The 27,841-nt window shown below is 35.5% G+C and overlaps 1 protein-coding gene across 1 annotated transcript; it reads left to right on the top strand.

Annotated features, from left to right (window-relative positions):
* On the top strand, positions 1–27,022 carry LOC145674394 (uncharacterized). The gene is made up of 2 exons (XM_081744388.1): positions 1–79; positions 21,058–27,022. The coding sequence occupies exons 1-2, from the start codon at positions 69–71 to the stop codon at positions 25,049–25,051; spliced, it is 4,005 nt and encodes a 1,334-aa protein (XP_081600514.1). The 5' UTR covers positions 1–68; the 3' UTR covers positions 25,052–27,022.
* The last annotated feature ends 819 nt before the right edge of the window (positions 27,023–27,841 follow it).

Genomic DNA, 27,841 nt, shown 5'->3' with positions numbered 1-27,841 from the left:
TGTTGGAATGCTAGGCGCATGACGTATGGAATAAAAGCAGACTTTAATTTGCAGATTTATTGAGTAAAATGAGCGGAAGGTAAATTTATTTGCAAACAATTATTAAATAATGTTGTTGTGATCATTTTTATGAATTTTTAAAAGAGATTATTACAAAATACACTTAGATAGGTCATTTTGAAATATCGGTAAAATTCATTAGGGAAGATGACTGTGATTTGACGATGGCAACCCATTTGTTTTATAATTATGGACAATATTGGAACGTCGTGATAACATTAAATAATTCCAAAATATTTTTTGAGTTTTGTTTTATGCAGATGAAAAATATATGCTTAGGAGAATATAAATATATGAACAAAATTTAAAATATTATATATGTACTCAAATCGTAGGTAGCCATTTTGAAAATATTACTGATTTGCAAAATTTATGAGGTATGCTTAATCGAAGTTTAGCATTCTAATTAAATCTACCTGAAAGCCATGATAGAAAGTTTATTTGAATATTTGACAAGAGGCAAAGGTATTTTTAGTCGTTGTGGCAACAATATAAATGTCGATTTAAGCTCTTAGGCTATATTATTTTTCATAGCGTTATGTGAGTACGAAGCTAGTGTACAATTTTTTCTGTTCTACTTGTTATTTTATTGTTTACGTTTAGAAATTTAGGGGAAACTTTACAATACACACTCCAGCTGCGCATCGATAAGTAGGACCCCTTGAAAAGGTACGGTATATTAGAGTAGGGTCGGTCGGATTAGCTTAGGGTTAGGGAAATTTGAACCCATTTTGTTAAAATTAATAGTGTAATTTTTCGTCCCTGCGTATACTTAAAGATATGAACTGGGGAGGGCATTGTAAAGTTAACCTGAGATTTACTTTGTGCGATGTTTTAAATTTATTTTCCTCTTTTGTCATGCTTGTGTTCAAAACATTAGTTTGTAGGCAGTGTGACTAAATGTTACAGCACTCACTTCTAGTGCAGTACCGGTTGAATCTCACACTAGTGAGTTTGTGGTAAACAGAAGACAACATATTGACGATTTTCACGATGTTCTTACGCTTCCCCCACATTCTTATTCCACCAATCCATTCACAATAATTAATCATCCGTCTTCTTTACCGTACAACGCATAAACGTGTGACGTAAAACTAGGAATTACCAAATATCAATCTCAAATGAATAATTTTCAGTAATTTTAATATGTATTGAAAATAAGTGTTCATAGTTGATATGAATCAAGGGGTTAAATGCCGCAGATGGCGGCCTCAAAATTCAAAATTTGCGGATAAATGAACGGAATAAGACGAAACAGAATAAGAGTAATACAAAAGACAATAAAGTTTATCAGTGTAGGGTGACTAATTAGCAAAAAACGAAGTCAAATTGTGCACTATTTATGAGTTCGTATACTTATGCGATATTAGGTAAACAGGCAGTGGAGCATAATCTGGCAGTGTTTCAAACCAATGTGTTACTAACTAACCTAGGACGTATACGCTGCAGTAATGGAGGGAAATACAGAAATGTAGAGTAGAAAGCAATAAAAGGGAAGTTGCATCTAAACGAAATGTGGTGAAATTGGGCAAAATGTTGGATGCTGTCCCATTTTATTGGGACATAAATATGTAAAATCCATGGAAGAATTGTTACACTATTTCACAATGGCATCGTAGAAGTAATCAAAATATATCGAGGTATTACTTCTTACCTGTATAATAAGGGGACTGATTAAGATTAGTCCGTCATAAAAAGTGATAGTTTTATGGTTAAAATATCGGTATGTACATGAAGTAGGATTGCGTAAAATATTTAATTCCACTGTCGGAGGAATTTTTCATAATATAGGAATAAAATTCATGTTTATTCATTTATTCCGAAGTTGGTGCCCGCCTGCTTTTCGACAATAAACATAATAACAGCTACGAAAATTTAAAAATCTTGAATTATTATGAGCGCTTTAGTAGGGTATAATGAAGTTGGGTAAGTTAGAGTAGACTAAGATAAGGATAAGTAGGGTAGGGTAGGATCGGGTTAGCTTAGGGTTAGGAAACTTTGGAGCTATTTGTTAAAATTAATAGACTGTAATTTCTTGTCTCTGCGTAAGAATACTAACTGGAGAGTCTCCCTACACCTGCAGCCATGTTAAAAATAATCCAACTATGCTGTAACCTTGTGAGAAGTAGTTCCCTCCGCTTGCCAAATAGTTTCATGTTTATAGCTGCTTATAAGAAAAATAAACACAAGTTTCACTCTCCTTACATAAACCTATTATCAAACGCACAAAAGAGCAAATTATCCATTTCTTCCCGGTACATTTTCAAAATTTACCTAGAACGGGACAACCAACTTTAGAATTTAACTCCATGTTTACAAGTGTGAAAGCATTACGAGGGCTATACTAGGGTTAAAAAAAATGAATGCATATCAAGTATAATTGTGTAACATACTAATTTTCACCGGCGTGGTATTGCTGCACGATGCAGGAAAAGTATGTTTTATGTTTACAATATAGAGCTACAAGTGTGGAAGTATTTGAATTTCTCTATGTGATTTTATGAGATATTAATTTTTTTTTTTTTTTTTTGCACTATGCTAGTTATGCGCATACCCTTTGTCGCTGGCGCACCTCCTTCCCGAGAACGCATTCCCGCACTTATCGTGGGATCCCCTGTTACGCTCCTGCCCTGATTCGGTTAGATGCAATTCTCGCATTTAATGGCTACCTAGCACAAGGTGGTTGTTTTTAGACAGTCGTTATGGCCTACGTCCAGAAGCGTATTTATATCATAATGGGAAGTGCACTTAAAGTAAATCTGCGCCATGGATGCAACTCTTATCCTAAGAAACCACTTCTAAGACACTGAGTGAATTTCGCGATGAAATAATTGCGCATAATAATATAGCAGGTGTCCATTTCCATGGTTTATCAGCTTACGCGCATATTATTAACCTGTACGAAATTATGTGGGTATGCGCTAGGAAAATATCAGTCGAAAGTCTCAGGGAGTTATTTAGGCAAGAAAAGTGAAAGTAAGACGCTTTTTTTAAAAAAAAAAAATTGTTGGATTATTCTTAATCGGCACCAAGTATTATGTGTAGCCAATGTACAAAATGATCATGGAAGTATCGCAAAGCTGCGCCACACTCAAGGCATCTGTTTCTATGTCATATAAAGTGGTTTTCCATTATTCTCCTTTTTGTGTGTAATTGCCGTTGGCTGACGCACCTCCTCCCTACGAACGCACAGCCGGGCTACTGCCAAGTCATCCCAGCTGCGCTCCTGCCCTGACTTGGTTAGATAGCATTCATCATTTTTAGCGGTCATCTATCATAATTTGCTTTGTATTTTAAAGTTAATTCGTGTTTTATGCACTGCAGTTTTTATGCCGTAGTTATACACGGCTCTCCTAAAGCCAATCTACCCCGATTAATGCAATTCTTCCGTTGAAAAACACTTTTTATAACAGTAAAAGTGCATTTTCTGCTAAGAAAAGTTCATATTTCATTAATATAAATATCCCCTTGTGTGGCAAAGTAGTATAGGAAGAAGTATTTACTAGGCATTTATTCCGTTAAGCCACGTCAGCTAATAAGAGGAAATAACTGATCAGAAATTACAAATCGCCTGCCAAAGTCATTGCTATTTTTGGCTGATATGTTAGGTGACGTTATGTTAAATTTTGTTTAAGGTATTATCCTATTTTGGGTGAGCACACTTACGTTCATGAACTCTGAGTATGAAATTCACTCTTAGTATCTTAGAAAAGATTTCGTAAGATATCTATTGCATTACTGGGTGCAGAATATGATTAGGAGGGCTCAGTATAAACACAACCTGCTTTAAAACACCAACTTGTGCTAAGCGGGCAGTAAAAAGTACGAATGCTATCACACCGAGTTTGGACAGGAGCGCAGCTTGGTGACACGTGTGATAGCGAGGGGTTGCGTCCGTAGGGAGCAGGCGCGCCAGCGACGGCGCGTATACGCATTAACGAAGATGGTGGAGAAACAAGTAATATGGTATAAAAGCACATGCCTTGCGTGAAGCACACCTCTGCAACACTTCTACTACAGAGATGTAGAGAGCCGAAAGCATAGTCTCGCGTTTCACTAGATTAGCTCAGAATTTTACAGTTAAGTGCGTGTAAGTTGTATACAATGTTCATGGCTTCATTTGAGTAGGTTTATAAGGTAGTAATGTTATTTTTTTTTTTTGTTGTTATTTTTACCATATTTTATCCTGAGTTTTCCATTAAATGAAAAAGTGAAATATTTGTTTAACGTCTCACGATTATGCCCTTTAGTATCCCCATGCCGTAAACGCAGGTGGGCCACTGACGGGCTGCCTGCGACACGTCGCTAAGAAGTGGTGGCCCGGAAGCGACGCTCGCGTACTACCCAGTGGCCGTTTTTCCAATTTTACTGGTGGGTGGCCCACCAGCTACAGAAATCGGTGGTCCCGCCGCGATAATCGCCAGCGGCCCGCTTATATATTTTTGTTATGTTACAGTTGGATGGCCCACCAGCGACGCGTCGCTAGAAATTGGTGGGTCAGTGGCGACGCTCGCGGGCGGCCCGGTTTCCGTTTTTCCAATTTTACTGTTGGGTGGCCCATCAGTGACAGAAATCGGCGGTCCCGCCGCGACGAAACGTCTGTGTTCCACCAATTAGCAGATCCTTTTTCTGCCAACATGGAACACCGTATTTAGTAGCCCAAAAATTGCCTGATGTGATTGAATTATTGTAACCATAGCTTAGAATAAAAAGAACTAATTGCTTGTTCTTGAAGTAATGGGTATTCAAATGCACTTTCTCTCATTTTTATTTATAGAGGTTTCACAGCCTTGGCTCAAAATCTGCAGGAATATCAATTGCTTCATTCCGTTTCTGCAGATTTTGAGTCAAAATCTCTATGAATAAAAATGGGAGAAAGTGCATTTGAATACCCATTACTTCAAGAACAAGCAATTACTTATTTTTATTCTAAGTAATTAATATGGTTACAATAATTCAATCACATCAGGCAATTTTTGGGCTAAATACGGTGTTCCATGTTGGCAGAAAAAGGATCTGCTAATTGGTGGAAAATTAAGGAGGCGGACAAATGGCAAGTGGGACGAGGACGTGAACAACAAACTGACGAAGGAGTTTTGACAATTATTAACGATAAACAAAGAATTTCACATAATTTGAAGCAAAATATAATTCAATTATTATTTATGCTATTCAGGATATTGGGGAATTGATGGACACCAATTAAAAAGATCCAATAAAGACAAAAATGAACCTATATAGGAGTTCCTCCGTCGCTCCGGCATCTTTCTATCTCCCGAATGTATTTTTTACTCTAAAATATAATTCGTCGCTGTCGATAAAAATGTCAACCGAGAATGCTAAAATTGTCAAACATGGTGAATTCCACAAGGTTATATTTTGCTTTTATTTATTTTTTTTTCTTTTACTTCTGCTCTCTTATTTTTGAATGCAAAGTTTCAACAATTAAACTTCTTGAACTGATCTTGGTTGAAGCAACAAATAAGTGTAAAAAATACATCAAGGAGATAAGAATTAAGACGTGTTGCCAAGCAGAGTTAAAAAATAAACCCTTTTCAATCGTGACACACATCATTCGATTTTAGATTTAAGATATACATGTTGGTAAGCTATTACTTGCTGGAATGTTTGACTGTAGAGACTAAAGTGCACAAACTGTAAATATAAATTATGAGAGATCCTGCACTTACGAACCACGAGTTCTCACCTCCATTTGTGTGGCAAATTGAACTAGCCTTATTAGAAAATAATGCATTGATTGTGCATCACTACGAGTGTTACAGAAGTTAATAATGAACTTTAAATTAAATATACGAAGGCATAAAATCTGGAAAGAACCAAAGAAAGTAATTAAAACTAAAATCTCACTTTGTTCAAACAAACGCTTATTTATAAACACAAAAACAAGAGGAAATCTAAAGAAAAGTGCAAATGGTCAATATTTTCAAGCTATATCACAAGAAAAATATAATTCTAAGGATCCCGTCCTTTTCTTATGGAAAATGGCTCTCGGTCAAATTATTTCTAGCTATGCGCAAACGAAAGGCCTTGAAGTGTAGATAAAAAGACTCCATGGGCACGAATTTCTAAATATTATATTTCTCGAGTTATATGGGTTTACAGTTACGTGATGTCATGAAAACCGCGTGAAATAAAACTGTAATGTGCCCATGAGTGGACTGACCATTGTCTAAGTGCTTGTAGTTCACAATACGGCCACAGACGAGGGACTGCGCAACGTCTGTGATCGCATCGTGAACTACAAGCTACTTCGACAATCCGCGTGATGCATTATTCGCGAAAATGCAGTTTCGAGGGGATCGAAAGCCAGTTAGCCAATGCCATTATGAGTTTCTGCTAGCTTTGATGTCATTGACTAACTGGCTCTGTAACCTCCGAAGTAGTTTTTTGACGAATAATGTATCACGCGGTTTTCATGACATCGCGTGACTTTAAACCCACATAACTCGAGAAATATAATTGTTAGAGATTTGTGCCCATAGAGACTTTTTACCTACACATCAAGACCTTTCGTTTGTGCATACAGGGTTTCCACTGATTTGGCAAGCACGAATTCCCTGACTTTTGCAGGTTTTCCAGGACACAATTTATAAATTTCCAGGGTTACAGATAATGTAAAAAAGCAACTTTATTTCTTCGGACCAGAGGTATACTATGCATGTACATTTATATTCGTCGTTTAAACGCCGTAACATCATTTAAAAAAATGTTAAACTACTGGCTCGTCTTGCGATGAACCAGAAGGAATTCCTGCTTAGCATTATAAAACGTTAAAAATTAGATTTGAAAGTTATAAACTCATATTGAAATTCCCTGACTTTTTCAGGTTTTGTCAGATTTTCATGGAATTCCCTGACTTTTCCAGGACTTTTCACGAATAAGGTGAATTCCCTGACTTTTCCCGCTTTCCAGGTGGGTGGGAACAGTGGCACAGTTAGAAATAATAAATTGATCGAGATCCATTTTCCATAAGAAAAGGGCAGGGCCCTTTACGACTGAAAAAATAATACAAGATTTACGGGTGCAGAACGTGCATATGCATGCATATGCCTATCTGGCTGTGCTACGGTAAAGTCGGAAAAACAAATTGTATCTTGAATATATATCGCGCAGCATTGTTTAAAATACCAGTGCTTTCCATTTGTTTTAAGAACGTATAATGCTTTTTGTAATTTCCTGTGTAATGCCAAAATTCAAAACTATAGTCCAAATGTTAAAAACGATGTTCAGAGTAGTGTATGAACGCGAGAAAGAGAAATAACCCCACACGAAATTGAATAATGTTAAGATTTAGTATTAACCGGAATTAAACATAATTTTAAGCAAACGTCGAGACAAAAGCAGATCTAAACCAATGGTACATGTCATCTGTAGTAAAACATGTCGAAATCTGCATGTTAAACATATGGAATGTAGAAAAAAAAACGCGTTAGGACAACGCTGTTCGAATCACTCTGTATATAGCACGCATCTCGCTATCTTAGAAAAAAAAATGCGCATTCTAGACACGTAAATCTGTACATATTGTGAGCAAAGTACATCCATCCACTATAGTATTTCAGTACAATTAAGCTATTTTTGTGTGCGTTACGCAATGATGACAACACCTTAAAGTCCAATTGTCAATAATACCTTTACATTTACATTTCATGACACATTGGAATGCATACAAAGCTGTTGCAGTCTGTAGGCAAAAGAACACATTTCTTTACATTATTCTCAACCTGAAACACTGAAAGTTTTGAAAGCTCTCTTACTTTAAATATGCCAAAATAAGACGACTTCACGATGTCACTAACACTGACTTCACGTGCTGATGTACATGTGCTGTTTTCTTGTACGGAATGAAAATCATCTTTGTCACAAACAATGGTACTGTCTTATTCATTATTCCTAGAGAGTTCAACATTTGCCACTATATCTTCAAACTGTCGGTTGACCTCTCTCTTTATTCTTTTGTATGCAGTTGAAGATAAAACACGGTGGTGACTTTTAGGCATCTGTACTCAATAGGAGTTTTTTTTTTTTTTGTAAAAGAAATATAAATGCTTCTATTACACATTAACTCTAGATTTCATTAAGGATAGTTTAGCAACAAATTTCGTGCAAGACCAGTTATTTGTAATTTCTGTGTATTAGAACTTTTTCTTTAAATCATCTAAGGGAATAAAAGTTGATCCAAACAAGTCTGAAACCCACACTTAAGCCAGCAGCACTGGCAGCAAGTGCTGCAGACTCTAGAACAAATAGGATAGAATGCCGTTACATGGACGTATACGTATACGGAAAGATGGGAGTCCACATCGGGATAAAAACTAACACTTGTAAAATCTCAATCACGAAGAAATGAAAAATAATGTTAAAAAGGGTTGGCAAATTGGATAAGTGCCCTCATTTGTTACACCATGGGCCCTTTCAAATCATGGTGTCACTGGTGCTAAATCATAAGATTTTACTGGAGTTGCTGCAAAAGTTAATTTTATTAACAATGCTGAATTTACTTGTCTTATTTTCGCAATCAAATTGTCATTTTTGTATCAGAAATGTATTGTTACAGTTTTAAGTGTTGGAAAGTAGTTAGGGCTAAAATAGTATTATTAAATGTTTGTTGGATATTTCTGAAATTGCTTTACAACCTTTAAGAACACGACTGAGGTTTGTACAGTTCTATCGTGCATGGGAACTTCAGAAAAGGCTATTTTTCCTCTGCAATGATTAAGAATGTAGTATTAAGAAAAAAATGTAAAGATAGTGTTTCAACACTGATTTGATGAAACTAAGTAAAGCTCTGAGAAACTTAGACATTTAGCAAGATTAGAAGCCATTTTCTCAGGAAACAGTACATTTTTAGTTTTCAATTACAACCTGGTGCTTAAGCAGTAAAACTACTAAAAATATATTATCAAATAAACCGAATGGTGAGAATCTCTTTTTCTCTCAGAAAGTGGTCTAGTGGTTAGCGTCGCTGACTACGGACTTAGGGTTCCCGGGTTCGATACCAGGCGCTGCGATGGTTTCCAAGGCGTGGGTCTGGAACGGTGCCCACCCAGCATCGTAACGCAATTGGGGAGCTGTTATGAATGAAGATAGTGACGATCACAGTGAAAGCTTCGGCTCTCCTCTCCCAACCCGTCTGGTTAGCGTGGGAGCAGTAAACCAATTCCTCCCTCTGGGGAGAGGCATCATCCAGTAGTGGATCGAAAATGGCTGTGATTTACTATTATACACCGAATTAAAATTATATTAAAATTATGTTATTCTTAGGAAAATATCCCAGTACATATAAATAGTGATGACAGATACAGAGTTAATCTATCTTTCTTCTACATCCTGCATGATTGGTCACGAATACCAACAATACATTGAACTACCGAGGGCTAACCAGGATTCAGACTATCCCTACGGTATTGAAAAATTAGAAGGTATTCTGTGAAAAAAAAGATACAAACCCGTGTATCTGTCTCGTTGACTCATTTAATACATACTTCTTTGTTGTCTGCGCTTACTAACTGCTGGACAATTATTACCACAGGAAAATTTTAAACTGTTTCTAAAATTGCATATATGTACATACAGAAAAACGAAAGGTGTCTAAAGGCAAATTGGTAAATCAAATAGGGGAAATAGCTGTTATGAATATGCTCGCAAAGGAAATGTAGCTACCTTTCGGTATCAGCATCATATCATCATCATAATATTTTAATCCTTTACGTAACTCCTTCCTCCAGGACGTAGCATTAAAATAATAATAATAATAGTAATAACCATTGCCCAAAAACGAAACTTTTCAGGAAGATGAAAAGAAAGCTTTTCTTACTACACACTAGGAGAAATTGTGCACATGAGCTTCCTTAAGCATGTTCTAGAAAGTCTGAGACACATAAAAAAAGATATTTGAAGAATTTCTTAGTTTGTACTAGGGAAAGTTTTCTTTGTACCCCCTCCCCTTCCCCTGATTTTTAGGTAGTTTCTTATAAATTGCCTATTGCAGAGACTCTCATGTCGGCACTTCCGGAAAATTTCTATATATTTTGCCGATCATATATATAACGTTTATTGTAAATGCTCTAGCTGCCGTAATTTTTCACGGATTGAAACCAAACTTGGCACAAAAATTGGTCGTATTAATGAGTTCGTTAGCCACAATGATCGGATGAAACATTTGAAAACGGCGGCCATTTGAACTTTCGAAAAATTCATAATTTTTACAATTATGAACCGATCTGCACCATATTTGAACAAAATGTCGAGGTTAACAATATACTAGATGTGTGTGAAAATCAGAACGAACCGTTAGAAAATTTCAAAGTGGCGGCCGTTCAAAGAAGCAAAATAAAAAAAAGAAAAAGCGATCTTCCCGTGAACGAGGATCGAACTAGTGACCCTTGCATTACTCAACCTATGCCTTAGACCACTTTTTTTTTTTTAATATTCACGCCGACCTTTCTTACACACTCATACCACATATACTGATTTGTGATTACCGATTACTGATTTCCGCTTAATACATTCCACAAGAACAACCACGACACTAGGCAACACCCAAGCCCAAGGCGAGAATCGAACCCACGAGCCCCACAGCCAGGGGACAGCAACCGAACGCGTCTAACCACACGACCACCGAGGTTTCTCCACTCGGGAAACTGTGACGCGAGGGAAGAAGATATTTTCTCAGTATTTGTATATTTCAATCTATCAAGAGAAGTCCGTGCAATAGGTCGCGCATCAATAAAATACATGCTAGAAAGAAATCTACCTATCCTTTGCGGTCTTGTGCCAAAAGCTGTTTTTTTTCTTTGAATAGAGCAGTTTTTGAAAAAAAAAAAAAGATTGACATTATAAGCCAGTAAATTTGCAAAGGAAAAAATTAAGTTACCAACATTTAAATTCTTCCCCAAAAAAGCTTCTTTATTTTAAAAAAATAATAATAAAGCAATTTATAATCTCTGTTTTCTGACCTTGGGCTAACAAGTAATCTAGTCGGTAAAGTGACCGACAGCTAATCGAGCGACATGTGTTCCATTCCCGGTGAGAGTACAAGGAACTTCTCAACTGAGGCTCTACGTCCTAAGGGTTTTCGTCTGCATGATTCTGGTTTCTTATACCGAAAGCTTGCTCCAATATCTTCGTGTGTATATTCGTAAGTACTCTTTTCCTATATACAAACATTTGAACAGAGAGCTTAAATGTAATGCAGCGTGAACAAGAACTCTAAGCTTAGAGCCAAACGGTGAATAAAATAAGACAAATGTTACTAGTTTTAAAAATACTAGGCCAGTAACTAATTTTACTGCTCTGAGCTATGCATGTTTTACAGCCTAAAGAGTTAGAAAATATACTGCTTAAGTATACCTGACGTCTTCTTTCCCTTCCTCCGTTCCTGTCCACCGCACCTTTTAACCACCTTTGGCTAATGTGTATAATTCGGTGTGTTGTGACATTATACCCTGGGAAGTTTGCGGCGACAACATCTGGAAAATGCAGAGAATTTGATTTAGAAGTACAAAAGTGGAGCAAAAATGGCGCACTGTAAAATATTAGTATTGACTAACTAACAGTAAAAGATAATCACTTTCTAGTATTCATTTTTATTTTCGTTCTCTTTCCAGTGAGCTTTTCAGACAAAATAATACCAGAAATGCAATTGGCTAAAAGTGGTCCAAAGAACTTACCGATGACTATCAAGGAGAGATTTAATATAGGTACAATAGGTAGATGAAGCATATTTCAAAGCTCTTTTAATGCTTTTACCCATGCTGTACTTCTTGAACTCGAGAAACCAATTACTATTTTTCTCCTCGAAAATGTCCCTGAAAGGGAACTAAAGCTAAAGTAAAATCTCGAAAATACTGCAGGATATTTTCATCAATGCTCACAAAACTATGTTAGGTACAAGTTCGTTGGAGAAGAAAATCGGACAAGGAGAAGGGGGTAAAAAAAAAAAAAAGAAAAAAATATTAAAAACGATTTAAATGGATTTTTTTATGTCATAAGAGGTTTATCATGAGGTCTACTGTTCGAAGAACCTTTATAGTAGTTATTTTATGTCCTATGTGAAAACACACAAACAATTACAAACTTTCATCCATGTATTCTAATAAAGGGTATCCGAAACACAACGTACAAGAAAGAGAATTGGTACCAATCTACAGGTATTGTGTTAGGAAATGCAATGCACCTTTTCTGGAAATAATTTATATATTGCCAACCACGAACTCTTCATTCAACATCAAAAAGTAATTTTTCATAGCCTAAACCAGTAATAAACCATTCTCCCGAACTTTCTTGTATATTCGGAGAATTCCCATTTTCCCCCGACTGTAAACACTATCATGGGTACGCTCGCTTGCCATCAGACAGTGACACGCAGTGTTGACCTTATAGTTGCTAACAGCTGGCATTGAAGCAGGCTTCTAAGCTCATTCCGTTACACGAGTTACTATTACTAGTATTAAGGTTCTTCGAAAAGTAGACCTCGCGATAAACCTTTGAAAGTGTTGTTAAGATTCATCAAAATCCATTGTTCGAGCAACTCCCTTTCATTTTCTGCCTTCATCTTGTCCGAACCCCCCCCCCCCCCTTCCCAACCAATATCCCGGAATCTTCAATTTATATTTGCACATTTATAAGGCTCTTATAACAGAGAACAATCCATTAAAGTAGTTTTTAATAAAAATGCTCGTTTTTCTATATTTTTACCCCTCTACAGGGAGTTTCACCCCCCCCCCCCGCCTCTGTTGTACGACAGAGCAGAAGCTAGTTAAAAATCTCTTTGTTACCTTCCATCAACAGTAGGACCTGCTAACAGACACTAGACGTAATTAATACTAAAATGTGACAATGGTTTAAGACTTTTTTTTTTTTTTTTTGCTTACCTCGAAGAATTTCAGCCAACAAAGATTTTCCAAAGGAAAACTTGGCGTTACTGTCAGTTATGTTAACTCTCAGAGCTGCTTCGTCCGTCATCAATTTCCTCAGAGCATTTCTAGCACACTGTTCCACATTTTCTCCACCCACTGCGGTCAACAACCGAATCTGAAACACAAGCGAACAACGTTTTTGTGTAAGTATTCAAACTCATCACTAAAAGAAATGAGTGTCGGTACCAGACTGAGAGAACATCTAACAAATTCGTGAGATGACGAAAAAAAAAGTATTTTGGGGGTTATCCACATATTTACAAGAAAAACAAAAATAGTGTTTAGGATAGCAAGGATTTATACTGTGCAAGATAAACGATTGAAAGAAACGTTTTTGGAACAAAAAAAAACCAAAACTTAATACTGAAAGGAAGACTTTAGACAAGGAATGGGATACTATTTTCAACACTCTCATTAACAAAAATTGAATGTTACTCTTATATAATATAACTTTATTACTGCGCTGTATATACATCAATAGCATTTACGATATTACTAATTTCTGCATTACTCCAAAATTTTCTTTCATAAATTTTGTCCATTATTAAAAACACAAATCACTATAAGTATGGTAATACGATTTGCAATTGATTCTTTCATGGGCTCTATACTGGTTTTGTGTACGTAAGATGTTTATTAAAAATTTTCCCTCACCTAGCTATAGTTGATGTAGAATGTTGAAATTTTACATGTGTACTCATACATATCTTCTTAAGTCATGATAAAAATTTCTTCATTTAACTTCACGCTATAGACACTTAAGTGAAAGAAAATGTAAAGAAAAGTAAAATTGATTCCTGAACGGTGAAGCCGCACATCAAAGGAAACATTTGATGAGATGAAAGAGATTTATGGAGAGGAAACTCTATTATATGGAGTTGGAATCACTGGCATCATCAGTTCAACTGTGCTCGAACTTACGTAGAAACGACTCACAATACAGTGCAACCCTAGTCTGCCATTGAAAAAGATACCATTGGTCAATGGAAGCCGCCATCTTGGAGGATCGCCGTATAACGAAGATCTCAAGATAACGGTGGGATCTGTGGGAAAAATCTATAAATACTTGCCAATGCATAAGTGTCTTCCGATTGGTTCCCGGCTAAGGACACCTTTTAAAGATCTGAAACGAATCACTTCCTCGCAGAAACTTTTGACCCTTGTCCACGGAAACGAGGACAGGTTAATATTTATCACTGTGACCCAGAGACTACCGCCCAGTCAAAGCAATAGAAGCATACTTACTCATCAACTCCAAAGAAGTTCGTATCCAACCCTCAGCGGCAAGGTTATGGTGACAATTTTTTGAAACCAGCATGGAGTAGTAATGATGGATTTCCTGGCGAAGGATACCACAATTAAGGGACATACTATGCTTTACTGCTGCAGAAATTACAAGATTCCATCAAAACTAAGAGACGTGGAATGCTGACCAAAGATGTCTGTATCCATTAAGAACGCTCCAGTTTACAACTCGATGTTGACCAGACAGAAGTACAATCTTGCAGGTGTGAAATCGTTCCCCATGCCACGTACACTCCTGACCTTGCACCATCTGATTTAAGATTGTACGAACTTTTACAAACAAGATCTCCACAAATATATAAGGTAATGGGAAAAGTGTGTGGCTATTGGAGGTTCCTATATACAGAAGGATTATGTCTGTATCAATTTCGTTTATCTCGGTAAGCAGATCAGGGAAAATCTTTAATTAACATCCCTCGTAGAGATATATCAAGATTATTGCCAAGAATAATATTCTCATACAATCTGGAAAATAAAAATTAATTATTGAGTACAAGTATTAGTTCTGTAAGTGCACTTACAGGGAATAGCTTTTATCGGGGAAAGAATAGTCGTTTAGTCCCCACAAAAAAATTTAGTGTTGCTTCGAAAAATACATTATTCCACTGATACTGATAGTAAAGGCATATGAAGAACGTTTTGCGTTCTATGTCTTGTTTTGTTAACAATTTCAAAATGAATTGACCAATTTAAATTTGAAACAAAGAGTGCTATTCTTTAGGTATAACTGAGAACTGTAGTAAAGTTAGTCAATCAATTCCTAAGTATTAGGTGAAGTACACGTAGAAGAGGGGAGGAGTAAATTTCTAGTGTCGTCTGTACGTATAAAGGAAAATCAAATATAGTATGTTTAAAAGTATCCTAATGATTAAAATCCATCTCCTTTAGCGTAACCAGCATAACCAGCATAAAACTTACGAATCCTTAATTTTTGTCTACAAGAATTATTGTAGTTTATACTTGTCATCATTATGCTAATTACTAATTTCAGTTTCGTAATAATGACTGAATTTTCTAGTTTAATGTCTCACATATGCACCAAGGCTAGGGAAGACGGTGATGGTAAGAATGAACGAAATGCTGTAATGAAGAAAGTGGGAAAACCCCGAGAAAACCACGCAAACTGTGTTTCTCCACCAAAGTTCACTTGACGCGAGATGAGATTAAACCAAAGACCCCACGCACCAGAGGTGAGCGCTCTACCACTGAGCCACCGTGGCCCAAGCTTCGGTGTCGTATTGACGATTATGTGACTGTAACAGTGTTACCTTAATCACTGGTTTCTATCTGCCAGTTTTGACTGGTTTACCAATCCTGCTAATTAGATCCTGTGTCGATTAAACAGAACCTCCATTCTTCCACCATGCACTGATTTGCTTGTAGGACTATTTAACAATTCCGAGAGAAAAGTTTGAATATCTAAAGCAGCTTTTTTTTTATTTCTGATCCGAAACTTCTTTATCTCTGAATTTCACGGTCTGCAAAGGTTGACACCAGGTAATCTAAAGACCGGTGCTATATGAGTCTTGAGATGAGTGCAAGGCAGTGTCAATAGCAAGCAGATGTAGCATGTTTCTAATTTATTATTGAAATAACTTTGCTCGATTCCTTAGTAACATGCTTCTAATAATTAAATTTTCTTCTTAATGAATGAAACTAAAAATAAATTAAGTGCATAGATTATATATTAATTATTAATTCAGTTCGTTCTTTAGTAAAATTTTAACATCTACTTTCTGAAATTAGCTGTTGGAAATACTATAATCCCGTAAAAAATACATGGGAAAACTCAGGGAAATGTGCTGAAATCTGTTGGCGATTGACGTTTTACCCCTATCATAAATCCATTCCATACACAGAACTGAATCAATTATTAAAAAGAAACCTCAATAACGGCAAGTTACTTCTTTCTGAGATTTAATAAGGGAGTCAAACCTTAACCACGAAACCCTGGTCAATCAAATGCTGGAGCACAGGTAATTAAAATCTAAAAATAAAGAACATTTTAATGGTATTATAAGGCTTTTTATTCAATATGTGTTTTATTATTTTATTATACTGTATTTTTTAGTATTTTATTACTATACGTGATAAGTATTAAATTGAAACTAGTATATCTATTTTATCTGCAACATAACACAACTTTACTGTAGAATATTTAAAATATGTGTTTTTTTCTTTCCTTTTTTCACAAATAACTAGAGCGTTTATCTTGTGTGTATGTAGTGAACTGGCTGATAGAGGAAGGTTATAAAACGATGAAAAGTTAAATCATGAACTATTAGTAAAACAAGGTTTACTTTCTACCGATAAAATGTCTGCCACTATCTTATTTGGTAATCTCCGCATCTAAATAGTGTGGAAGTTCAATTTTTTAAACAAAGAGTGGCAGTTTTTTTTTTTTTTTGTTTGTCTCAATATATATGCGTGTCTGTGTCATTGGCAATGTACTCATTCATTTCCGTAAACTACTTATCTTGTAATTAAATATGATCACATGTTTCCCGCAATGGTGCCATTTTGCAGGATGATAATGCACCCATTTACACAGCTTGAGCTGTTGCGGAGTTGGAGCCTACCTTACCTTACCTTACCACTTGGTGCTACAGCCCTGGGTGGGCTTTGGGCTCTTCCACTATTTGCCTCCACTCTTTCCGATCTCTAATTTTCCTCTCCATCCTCGGAGCTTCAATTTTTCCAGATTACTTTCTACTCCATCCAGCCATCTGGTTTTTGGCCTTCCTTTTCTTTTGCTGGAGTAAAGACTTTCTTTCATTATTTTGTATGGTATTCGATCGCTTTCCATTCTTATTACATGCTCAAGCCACCTTAGTCGATTCGATTTTATAAACCTAACTATATTCTGATTCTTTATTAAGTCGTTTATCTCTTCGTTAGTTCTAATTCTCCAGGTCTCTTGTTCTTTAATTGGTCCTTGATTTTCCTTACTATTCTTCTTTCAAAAGTTCTAAGATTTTTTTCAATTTCTTTTTCCAGTGGCCGTGTTTCCGAGCCATATGTTACTACCGGTCTTATTAACGTTTTTTATATTCTCATTTTTGTTCCTCTGCTTATGCTTTTACGTTTTAGCAGGTTCATGTTCTCATGGTATCTTTTGTTGCTAGTTGAATTCTTTCCTTAACTGTGTTTTTTATGGAGTTCTTATCTGTGATTGTTAGGCCTAAATATGTAAGTTGTCTGCTTTTTTCAATTCTTTACCTTCTATTATTGATTTTTCGTTTCTTTCTGTTGGGTGCGGTGTTATTATCATATACTTTGTTTTCTGTATGTTAGTTTTCAGTCCTATTTTGTTAACCTTTTTTACTAACTGTGTGTATGTTTCCCTCATGTCTCCCTCTGTATGTGTGATTATAGCTATAGCGGAGCTAGAGCGACTTTACCTTTTCTTAGTTGTTTCATAACATTGGCCTAGAAATATATAGTCATTTTGCTACGCTTTCCTATTCTGGATTGAGATAATTATGCCTCCATTATCATACTCGCTTATGACACAGAAAAAAAAAATTATTTTTATTACTTCGTTTCCGTATACAAGGGTCGTTCACGTCAATCCGGGACTTTTTTAAAAACAAATAGAAGAACAAATTTCAAAGTGAGGAAAGTGGATTTATTTTTCCACATAACCTCCAGTTACAGTTACACACTTATCTCAGCGCTTATCCAGGATGAGCTGCTCCACGCGCTGAATGTTCTCAGGAATGACTACCATGGGCTGTGATCCACCACGACCGGGATCGTCAGTAATAGAGAAACGGCCATCTTTGAAGCGCTTACACCATTCAAATGTCTTACTGCGACTGAATATCTCATCAGCATACTGAGCCTGAAGTCTTGGAGAATTTCAGCAGGTTTTATGACCCCGTTCACTAAAAACTTCATCACAGCACGCTGTTCCACGTAGACGTTCATACTGTTGTCTGCCATCTTGAATGATGGTCTATCCAGAAGCGCGGGAAATGAGCGCCGTCTACCAGTAATAGGATACAGGTGCCAGTTTCTACTGCATACAAAACCTCCAGCCTAGGCGTCCATTTAAATCTGGAAAGAAAAAGTGCCGTGTTGAGTTGAACGACCCTCGCAAAATAATTATTATCCATCGTTACTGAAAATGCTATTAAAAAACTTATAAATTGCTATACAAATTTAAATGTTTAGCAGTTTGCTACACAAAAGTCATAAATCTAAGAAAACACTGATCCTGATATATGTGTAAAGTAAAAAATAAAATTCTGACCAAACCAGAAAACTTACATGATAAATTTAATATATATATACAGGGTGCGGAAAAAGTCCCGGAACGATCCAATATCTCGCGAAATATACAGATCAGAAAAACAAAAATAACACGTGTTAAACAGTTTTGAAAAAGCTATCCAATGATGCCAAACGCAACCCCCTACCCCATCCTCTTTGGGGGTACGGGGGGTAACTTTAAAATTTTAAATGAAAACCCCCATGTTTTATTACACATTTGGATTCTCCAGAAAAAGTAACAGTAATTTGACCCAAAATTGAAAACAGTGTCTTCACGAATGGCAATTGAATCGACACACAAAAAAATTGGAGGCGGCAAAACATTATGAAAATGTGGCCTCACAGTATCGAACTATGCGGCCAAATGGTTAGCGTACGGGACTGCGGAAGAAGAGGTCATGAGTTCGATTCCAGCGCAGCGTAACATTTTTTGTGTGAATTTTTTATACCCATATAATGAATTCATACATTTTAACTTCGATAAAAATAATGTATTTGTCCATATTTATTAATTTGCAAAAAAAAAAAAAAAAAATACAAACGGCAACAAAAATGGTTTATTTTTGTTGTAAATAACCCTAATAGCCCTATTACTAAGAACTATTTCATAAAGCTAGTTTGCAAAACAATTATCGAAAGTTGTATTCTATGTAACTTCAAAAAAGTACTAATTGAAGTTAAAACATATGGAATTTATTTGGGGAAATAAAAGAAAAAACAATTGCCTTGAACGGGGATCGAATTCAGAACCTCTGACTCCACAAACCAATACGCTAACCGTACGGCCACAGAGCACGGAACTGGCAAGTCGCAGTTTCGTAACGTATTGGTGCACCGCCTTTTTGTGTGTGTCAATTCAAGCGCCATCCGCCACTGTGTATATATATATTCCTTGAAAAAAATAAATGTATACGATCTGTAAGGAAGGAAAACTCTGTAAGTGCTCAAGTTACTTATACATCGCAAGAGTTTAATACAGACTCGAATAAAGCACAATGCAAGTTTCCTTCACTTGTTGAAGATGCCCAAAGTGGTTGGAAACTTTTCTAAAGCCATAGTCGAAAAAGAAGGACTTGTAGCTGTACGTGATGTTCCGAATGTTCCAAATGGTTTCCTGCGTCTCTAAGACTTGTCACTAGTTCTGAATCAATTCTTTTTGATTAAACCGAATTACACGGATTTTAGCTACTAATACAACGACAACCAAAGTTCCACTTCTAAGCTCTCTCTGGTCTGTTTAATGATTAATTTGTATTGAATGCGAAATTTGGAATGTAGAGCTCAAAACCACCATTGTTATATTTTCCTATCAAATATTTATGAACTCTACTGTATATTAGTATGAATTTGAGGGAACATTCATTAACTCTAAGCGGATCTTCTGTTCTTTATTAATCGGCTTAAAATCTATCATGGTGTAAGTTAAAACTCAAAGAACTGCATGGTTCTGCGACAAGGAAGAACTCTGACTGGACAGATCCCCCGTTAGTTGGATCACGTTAACTTGAAATGAGATGTAGAGCTGCCAGATTAAAGCATCACAATGACTTTTCATATAAAGTAAGATCTCTTGTAACAAGTAACAACAGGACTTGGCTGTTTCTAGATACAAAATTTTACCAGATAATTTGATATACAGAATATATTTCCAGAACTTACTTGCTTATATGTCGTGACACCTTTACACGTGCAATGCATTACCCACTTCTTCACACTGAGATTGATGTCAGTTTTCTTACTTTCTATAGTTTTCGTAGATTTTCTCTGCGTAATGAATTGCGAGAGTTGACCATCCTCTTTCTTTATATCGTACAAAGTTCAACTTCCAATATTTTATTCCTCCATCAATTTGGATCTTCTGACTCCCCTCTCCATTTTCTCCAGCAATTCAAGTTTTAATTTAAGTGTGAGAACATTTCTCTTATGTTTTGCTGGAGTAGTCATAGCAGCATCACGTCAACAAAGATTTTAAAATGTCATTATGCAAACTCAGTATGACGACATACGCGGATCTATTTGCGAGTGAAGTTTGTTGGCGCGAGTACCATCCGAGTAGTGCGCCAAAGGGCTCAAGTGATCTATTTCTTAACAATAATTCTCTTAGAGAAAGCTGTTGTGTGAAGCATTCGGGACTTGGATTCCCAAAGCGAATTGATAAGGAATTCGTCGGTGTTGCAAGAATGCGAACTAACTGCATAATTTTAATATTTCATAGACCAGAAAGTTTGAATTTAGATACAAATATTCAAAAGTGCTGTTGTTTGGTATTCCCAGTTAATTGATTGTCAGTTACGAGAGATCTTACTGTACAGATTCTTGATATTTGCAACTTTTACCTCAATATTATTCTAGTAACTCATTGACAGAGTGTTTTGACTTGTTCTCATTTGTAAAGTTAAAATCTTGCAATTCCTTATATATGTTTGTGCCTGAAAATGTATTAAATCCCATAATCTTTTTGTGTCCTTTCTTTCAGAGATCACAAGAAGGAAGAAGCCTGTGCTTGCCCGTCGGGTCTGAGCTGTGGTGAATGTACTACCAAGTACATTGATATTCCCCAAGAATATAACTATCCAGAGACAGCAGCAGTGTATCTTGAGCAAGATTTCACTCGTCCACGCTGTGACAAGTTAGAGACCATTCACGAATTTCCGTTTTTTAAAAATGGCACTCTAAGACTGATGGGTAAGAAGAGGCAGCGGTATCTGGTAATGAAAGAACCAAGTACAGGCAATCCAGAGGTAAAAATGTCCAATACGGATGGATTTTTGAAGAAAATGGATGATAGAACAAACATTGCGAGGTTAGAAGGAATGAGAAGACACAGAGAGGTGCTTCAGTACCACCAAGCGGCAGCCGAGAGACGTGCCAGAATTTTGGCTCCTCTTAAGAAAAAGAATGCTGAAAATAAACCTGTTTGCGGACGAAACTCATTAGATGTTTCTCATGCTGATGAAGTCATAAGGTGTATACAAAAGATCAAAATGAATCTTCGTCGAAACCCAGAATTCAGTGGAGATGGCTTGGAAACACAATACCAGTCATGGGATAAAATTTCCAGAAGAACAAAAATTTCGTCTCCTCGTGGAAATGAAATGAGAGAAAACCTACAAGTATCTGCTAAAACTAGCACAGTGGAAGAACCTCAAGCATCTGTTGAATATACCAGAAGTAAAGAACGGGTGTTATATACCGAAAATATCGTACAAAGACGAATTCTATTGCCTGGGGAAATTGCCAAGGGAAAAGAACCAAAATTAAATACTGAAAACTTTATAAGACCACAATATTTTGATAAAAGTGAACCAGAATCATATACTAAAACTTTCATAACAAGACGATCGCAATCGCCTGATGAAAATAGTGAGGGGAGAGAGACAAAATTAGATAATAAAAATATCATAAGAAGACAGATACAATCTCCTAACGTAAACAATAGAAGACAAGAAACACAAATGCCTGATGAAAATATCGTAACAGGTCTGCCCAAATCATATGGTGAAAGCTGTGGAAGAGAACTACAATCATCTAATGATGATATAGTAAGAATATTACTCTCAGCTGATGAAATGAACAGACAAAGAGAGCCAGAATTATCTGATGGAAATATCACACGAAGATCAAGGTCAGCTTTTGAATATAAAAGAGAAAAGGGAACAGACTCAGATGAACGTGTCACACGAAGACGACAACAATCAATTGATGAAATGAACAGAGAAAGACAGCCAGATTTATCTGATGGAAATATCACACGAAGATCAAGGTCAGCTTTTGAATATAACAGAGAAAAGGGAAAAGAATCATTTGTACCTATCACACAAAGACTACAACAATCAGTTGATGAAATGAACAGACAGAGAGAGCCAGAATTATCTGATGGAAATATCACACGAAGATCAAGGTCAGCTTTTGAATATAACAGAGAAAAGGGAACAGGCTCAGATGTACGTGTCACACGAAGACTACAACAATCAGTTGATGAAATGAACAGACAAAGAGAGCCAGATTTATCTGATGGAAATATCACACGAAGATCAAGGTCAGCTTTTGAATATAACAGAGAAAAGGGAACAGAATCATTTGTACCTATCACACAAAGACTACAACAATCAGTTGATGAAATGAACAGACAAAGAGAGCCAGATTTATCTGATGGAAATATCACACGAAGATCAAGGTCAGCTTTTGAATATAGCAGAGAAAAGGGAACAGACTCAGATGTACGTGTCACACGAAGACGACAACAATCAGTTGATGAAATGAACAGACAAAGAGAGCCAGATTTATCTGATGGAAATATCACACGAAGATCAAGGTCAGCTTTTGAATATAACAGAGAAAAGGGAACAGAATCATTTGTACCTATCACACAAAGACTACAACAATCAGTTGATGAAATGAACAGACAGAGAGAGCCAGAATTATCTGATGGAAATATCACACGAAGATCAAGGTCAGCTTTTGAATATAACAGAGAAAAGGGAACAGAATCATTTGTACCTATCACACAAAGACTACAACAATCAGTTGATGAAATGAACAGACAGAGAGAGCCAGAATTATCTGATGGAAATATCACACGAAGATCAAGGTCAGCTTTTGAATATAACAGAGAAAAGGGAACAGAATCATTTGTACCTATCACACAAAGACTACAACAATCAGTTGATGAAATGAACAGACAGAGAGAGCCAGAATTATCTGATGGAAATATCACACGAAGATCAAGGTCAGCTTTTGAATATAACAGAGAAAAGGGAACAGACTCAGATGTACGTGTCACACGAAGACGACAACAATCAGTTGATGAAATGAACAGACAAAGAGAGCCAGATTTATCTGATGGAAATATCACACGAAGATCAAGGTCAGCTTTTGAATATAACAGAGAAAAGGGAACAGACTCAGATGTACGTGTCACACGAAGACGACAACAATCAGTTGATGAAATGAACAGAGAAAGACAGCCAGATTTATCTGATGGAAATATCGCACGAAGATCAAGGTCAGCTTTTGAATATAACAGAGAAAAGGGAACGGACTCAGATGTACGTGTCACACGAAGACGACAACAATCAGTTGATGAAATGAACAGAGAAAGAGAGCCAGATTTATCTGATGGAAATATCACACGAAGATCAAACTCAGCTTTTGAATATAACAGAGAAAATGGAACAGACTTAGATGTACGTGTCACACGAAGACGACAACAATCAGTTGATAAAATAAACAGACAAAGAGAGCCAGAATTATCTGATGAAAATATCACACGAAGATCAAAATCAACTCTTGAGTTTAGAAGCCGGGGGGAAACTCAGTTCAAAGGAGTACGTATCATACGTAGACGACAACAATCATATGATGGAATGAGAAGACAAAGTGGGCCAGAATTATCTTATGAAGATGTATGGAGACCAAAATTTGGGTTTGAATCTAGCAGAAGAAAAAATACAAAATCAGACGTACGTATCACACGAAGACGACAACAATCAGTTGGTGAAATGTACAGAGAAAGAGAGCCAGAATTATCTTATGAAAATATCACACGATCAAAATCAACTCTTGAGTTTAGAAGACGGGGGAAAACTCAGTTCAAGGGAGTACGTATCGTACGAAGACGACAGCAATCATATGATGAAATGAACAGACAAAGTAGACCAGATTTATCTGATGAATATATACGAAGATCAGAATTAGCTTTTGAATCTAGCAGACGAGAGGAAACGATATCAAACTTACATATCACACGAAGACGACAACAATCATGCGGTGATATGAACAGACAAAATGAACCAGAATTGTCTGATGAAAATACACAGAGACCAAAATCAGCTTTTGAATATAACAAGCAAAGGGAAAGGGAACCAGATGTTCGTATCACACTAAGACGACAACAATCAGTTGATGAAATGAACAGGCAAAGAGAGTCAGAATTATCTGATGAAATTTTCAAGCGAAGACCAAAATCAGCTTTTGAATATAATAGACGACAGCCATCAATTGATAAACGAAGAGGACCAGAGTTCGTTGCAAATTTCGTAGCAGGACAATCTCAATTGGCTGGTGATACTGTCAGAAGAAGAGGACAGATATCTATGGAAAGTATAATAAAATACATGCAATCAGTTAGTGAAGAAGAAGAAATTAGAGGAAATCAAGAATTATACGTTGGAAATATGACAGCAAGACGACCCCAATCACGTAATGAAAATATCAGAAGAGAACAAGAATTATGTGCTGAAAGCATCACAATGAGACAACCCCAAGCGTGTAATGAAAATATCAGAAGAGAACAAGGATTATATGCTGAAAATGTCACAGTAAGACGACCACAAGCATGTAATGAAAATATCAAAACAGAATCGCAATTACCTCCTGAAAACAACAGAAGAGAAGCGGAATTATTTGGTGGATATGTCCAACAAGAACTGTCAGAATCATCTAGTGATAGCTATAAATCAATAGACTAAAATAAAAGACAGTACATTGTTAGTAATATTTTTTGTAAATTGAAAGCTAACTATTTGGGTGATATCTAAATTTAAGTGCATGTTCTTGTCTATTTGATTTTGCGGTATATCCTCAGTTTGATCAGATTTTTAACTAATAATTTATTTGTCTTATTTTATCTTTATTTATGGAATTTCCTGCAGAATTTAATAATCCTTACATGTTTATTGTCGATTCAGTAGTAGTAATAGTAACATTAAAATTTTCACTGTAGTCCATAAAGAAAGCATTCATTTGTTTGGTTTTCTAACTCTGTACAGGAAATATAGACATTTGAAGCATTATGTAAAATTACGTAAGTTAAATCTATTTTGAAATATGAAGTGCCTTAAATATAATCGCCAACTGAAGTAAATGAAGTTGATCATTATATAACATTAGTTTACGGACATAATCGACTCACAATTACTTACTATTGAATAGCTTTACTATATAATCAAATTTTAATACACTATGTTCTAGGTTATAGAAGCAGTCACACGAATAGTTAGGGTTTAATTTGTGATCCCTAGAACAGTTTTCTGGTTTTTTTTAAGCTTAAATTTTATTACAAAATTCTAGATGATGTTAATGTTAAAAACGAATGAACTAATTGACGATTTATTTGTTGGACCTCAGACAATAGTGCCTTAGTCTTTAACTTAGTAATTAAACTCTTTCACATCCAGTGGTTACTTTAGCACCAAATCAATAGATTTCTAATTCGACTTTCCTATTTTAGTACTGTGATAAAAGATTTTATACTTATAAGAATATACTGTGATATTTATGTGAAAATTAGGTTAAAAGCATGTAATCATATCGAAATCATATTAACATTGATATAATTGTCTACTATTCTTCTGACTTTGTTTCTTATATATTGAGAAAGGCAAACATTGATAAATTTGACTACAAATCTGTTACAAGTCACAAATTACATTTGGTTAAAGATTTAACATGTAATATATTTGTAAAAGAGTTACTTAAAATTGTGGTTTGTCTTACTGGGAAATTCTCATTCCTTGAAACGTTTAAAATGTGTGCAGTCACACGAATACATGAAAGGTCTTTTCCTGATGTTTGTCATGATTATCATTAACTTATAATTTATCCAAAATAAAAAATAATCAAATTTTATGTTAACTAGTATAATATGTAACATTATGAATCAATTTGGAAACACGCACTTTAAATTTAGTATTTTAATCATTAGTATAATTATGTTGCAACAAAATATATTAGAAATGACCTTTCAAGGAGTAATTATATGTAAAAACCAAATGTGTGACACAGAGTTGTCCAACATTTCATACTCCTGTTTCATATAATTGTGATATGTATATATATGTTTTAGAAATTACTTTTAATGAATTGTATACAGATTGATTCCTCAAATGGCTTTTAGATGCCAATTTATCTTTTATATATTTTGATACTCCAAAATAAACTTTTCTAGTAATATTTCCATAGTTATCACCTGCTTTCAAAATGTTTTGTTACTACATACATAAACGAGTTGACTATATTCATAAATCGATTTCTATACTTTGTTGTACCCAAAAATAATATGATCATATTCTGTTGAAATGTCCAATTAATTTTGATACAAAAGTTACCTAACTCAATAGCTATTAATGTCAGTAGTAAGTAGTCGCAGATTTAACCTAAAATTTCGAGTTATTTGAATCTCATTTGTGAAAAGCTCAAGTAATATTACAATTGTAAAAAGTATATTTGGAAATGTTGATTCTTAAATGTATATTTTTATATAAATTTTTAGTTTTATATCTAATAAATCAAGTCATAAATTAGTTTAATTTTAATTTCTACACTTCCATATTATTGTTAAAGGCAGTGGCGTACGCACAAGTTCGTAAAGAGGGGGTTCTAACTTCCAAGTTCATATAATTTAAGGTGTGTGTATTACATATCTTAATATAGTGAATGTATATTTATTCATATCTTGCTCAAGGGAATGGGTTAAAACCCCGAAACCTCGATTGCGTGCATCACTAATTAGTAGTAAGTGTACTATTCCATTTACTTTACAATAACTAATATTTATATTTAAAAGGAGTGTTAAAATGAAAAATGTCTAACTATATATTTTAAACATCGTGTACAATTGCCTGCAAAAAAGACTATATATGTGCTTATTAACAACGAAAAGTGCCCCTTGCCTTGATTAAGAGACATTGCGATGCTAAAGCACTCCCGACCATTGTACTCAAATAGCTTAATTACTTCTAAAGTTATCTTCTAAAGAAGATGCATGACATAATAATGTTTTACTATGCCGTTCACTCTCTATAACTTTTACTAATTATAAAACTGGCGAAACTAGAATTGCAATATTCATCTCTGGATAGAGTAAAAAATTATATGTTTTGGAAATAGTTCAAGTGCACCAATATTTGGTGGTAGTGAACAGTATACCTTCAGGTAGTAGTCTTCGAGTTCTTAAGTTACAATTCACTGATTAATCACCACTGGATGTACACGGGAGACACATTTGAGATTTCGCTTTGCTATTGGGATGTCCTGCGTCCGATCATCCTAACAGAAGTTTCTTAATATTCTTCCCAGTCTCATTGAGCAAATGTTTGGTAGACTCTTTTAAAAAATAAAGCGTATAGCCTATACTTATTTATTTGCTGTTCTACATCGTTGACTACAATAAGATTTTTTCACAGCTATATCTATAATAAAATTAACAAATGAATTGCTTTAAAAAAATATTTTTTGTTGGCAAAATGAATCTGCAATTT

The sequence above is a fragment of the Thermobia domestica genome, chromosome 17, assembly GCF_964235325.1.
Source record: "Thermobia domestica chromosome 17, izTheDome1.hap1.1, whole genome shotgun sequence".
Taxonomy (NCBI): domain Eukaryota; kingdom Metazoa; phylum Arthropoda; class Insecta; order Zygentoma; family Lepismatidae; genus Thermobia; species Thermobia domestica.
This window is presented reverse-complemented; position numbering and strand designations above follow the sequence as displayed.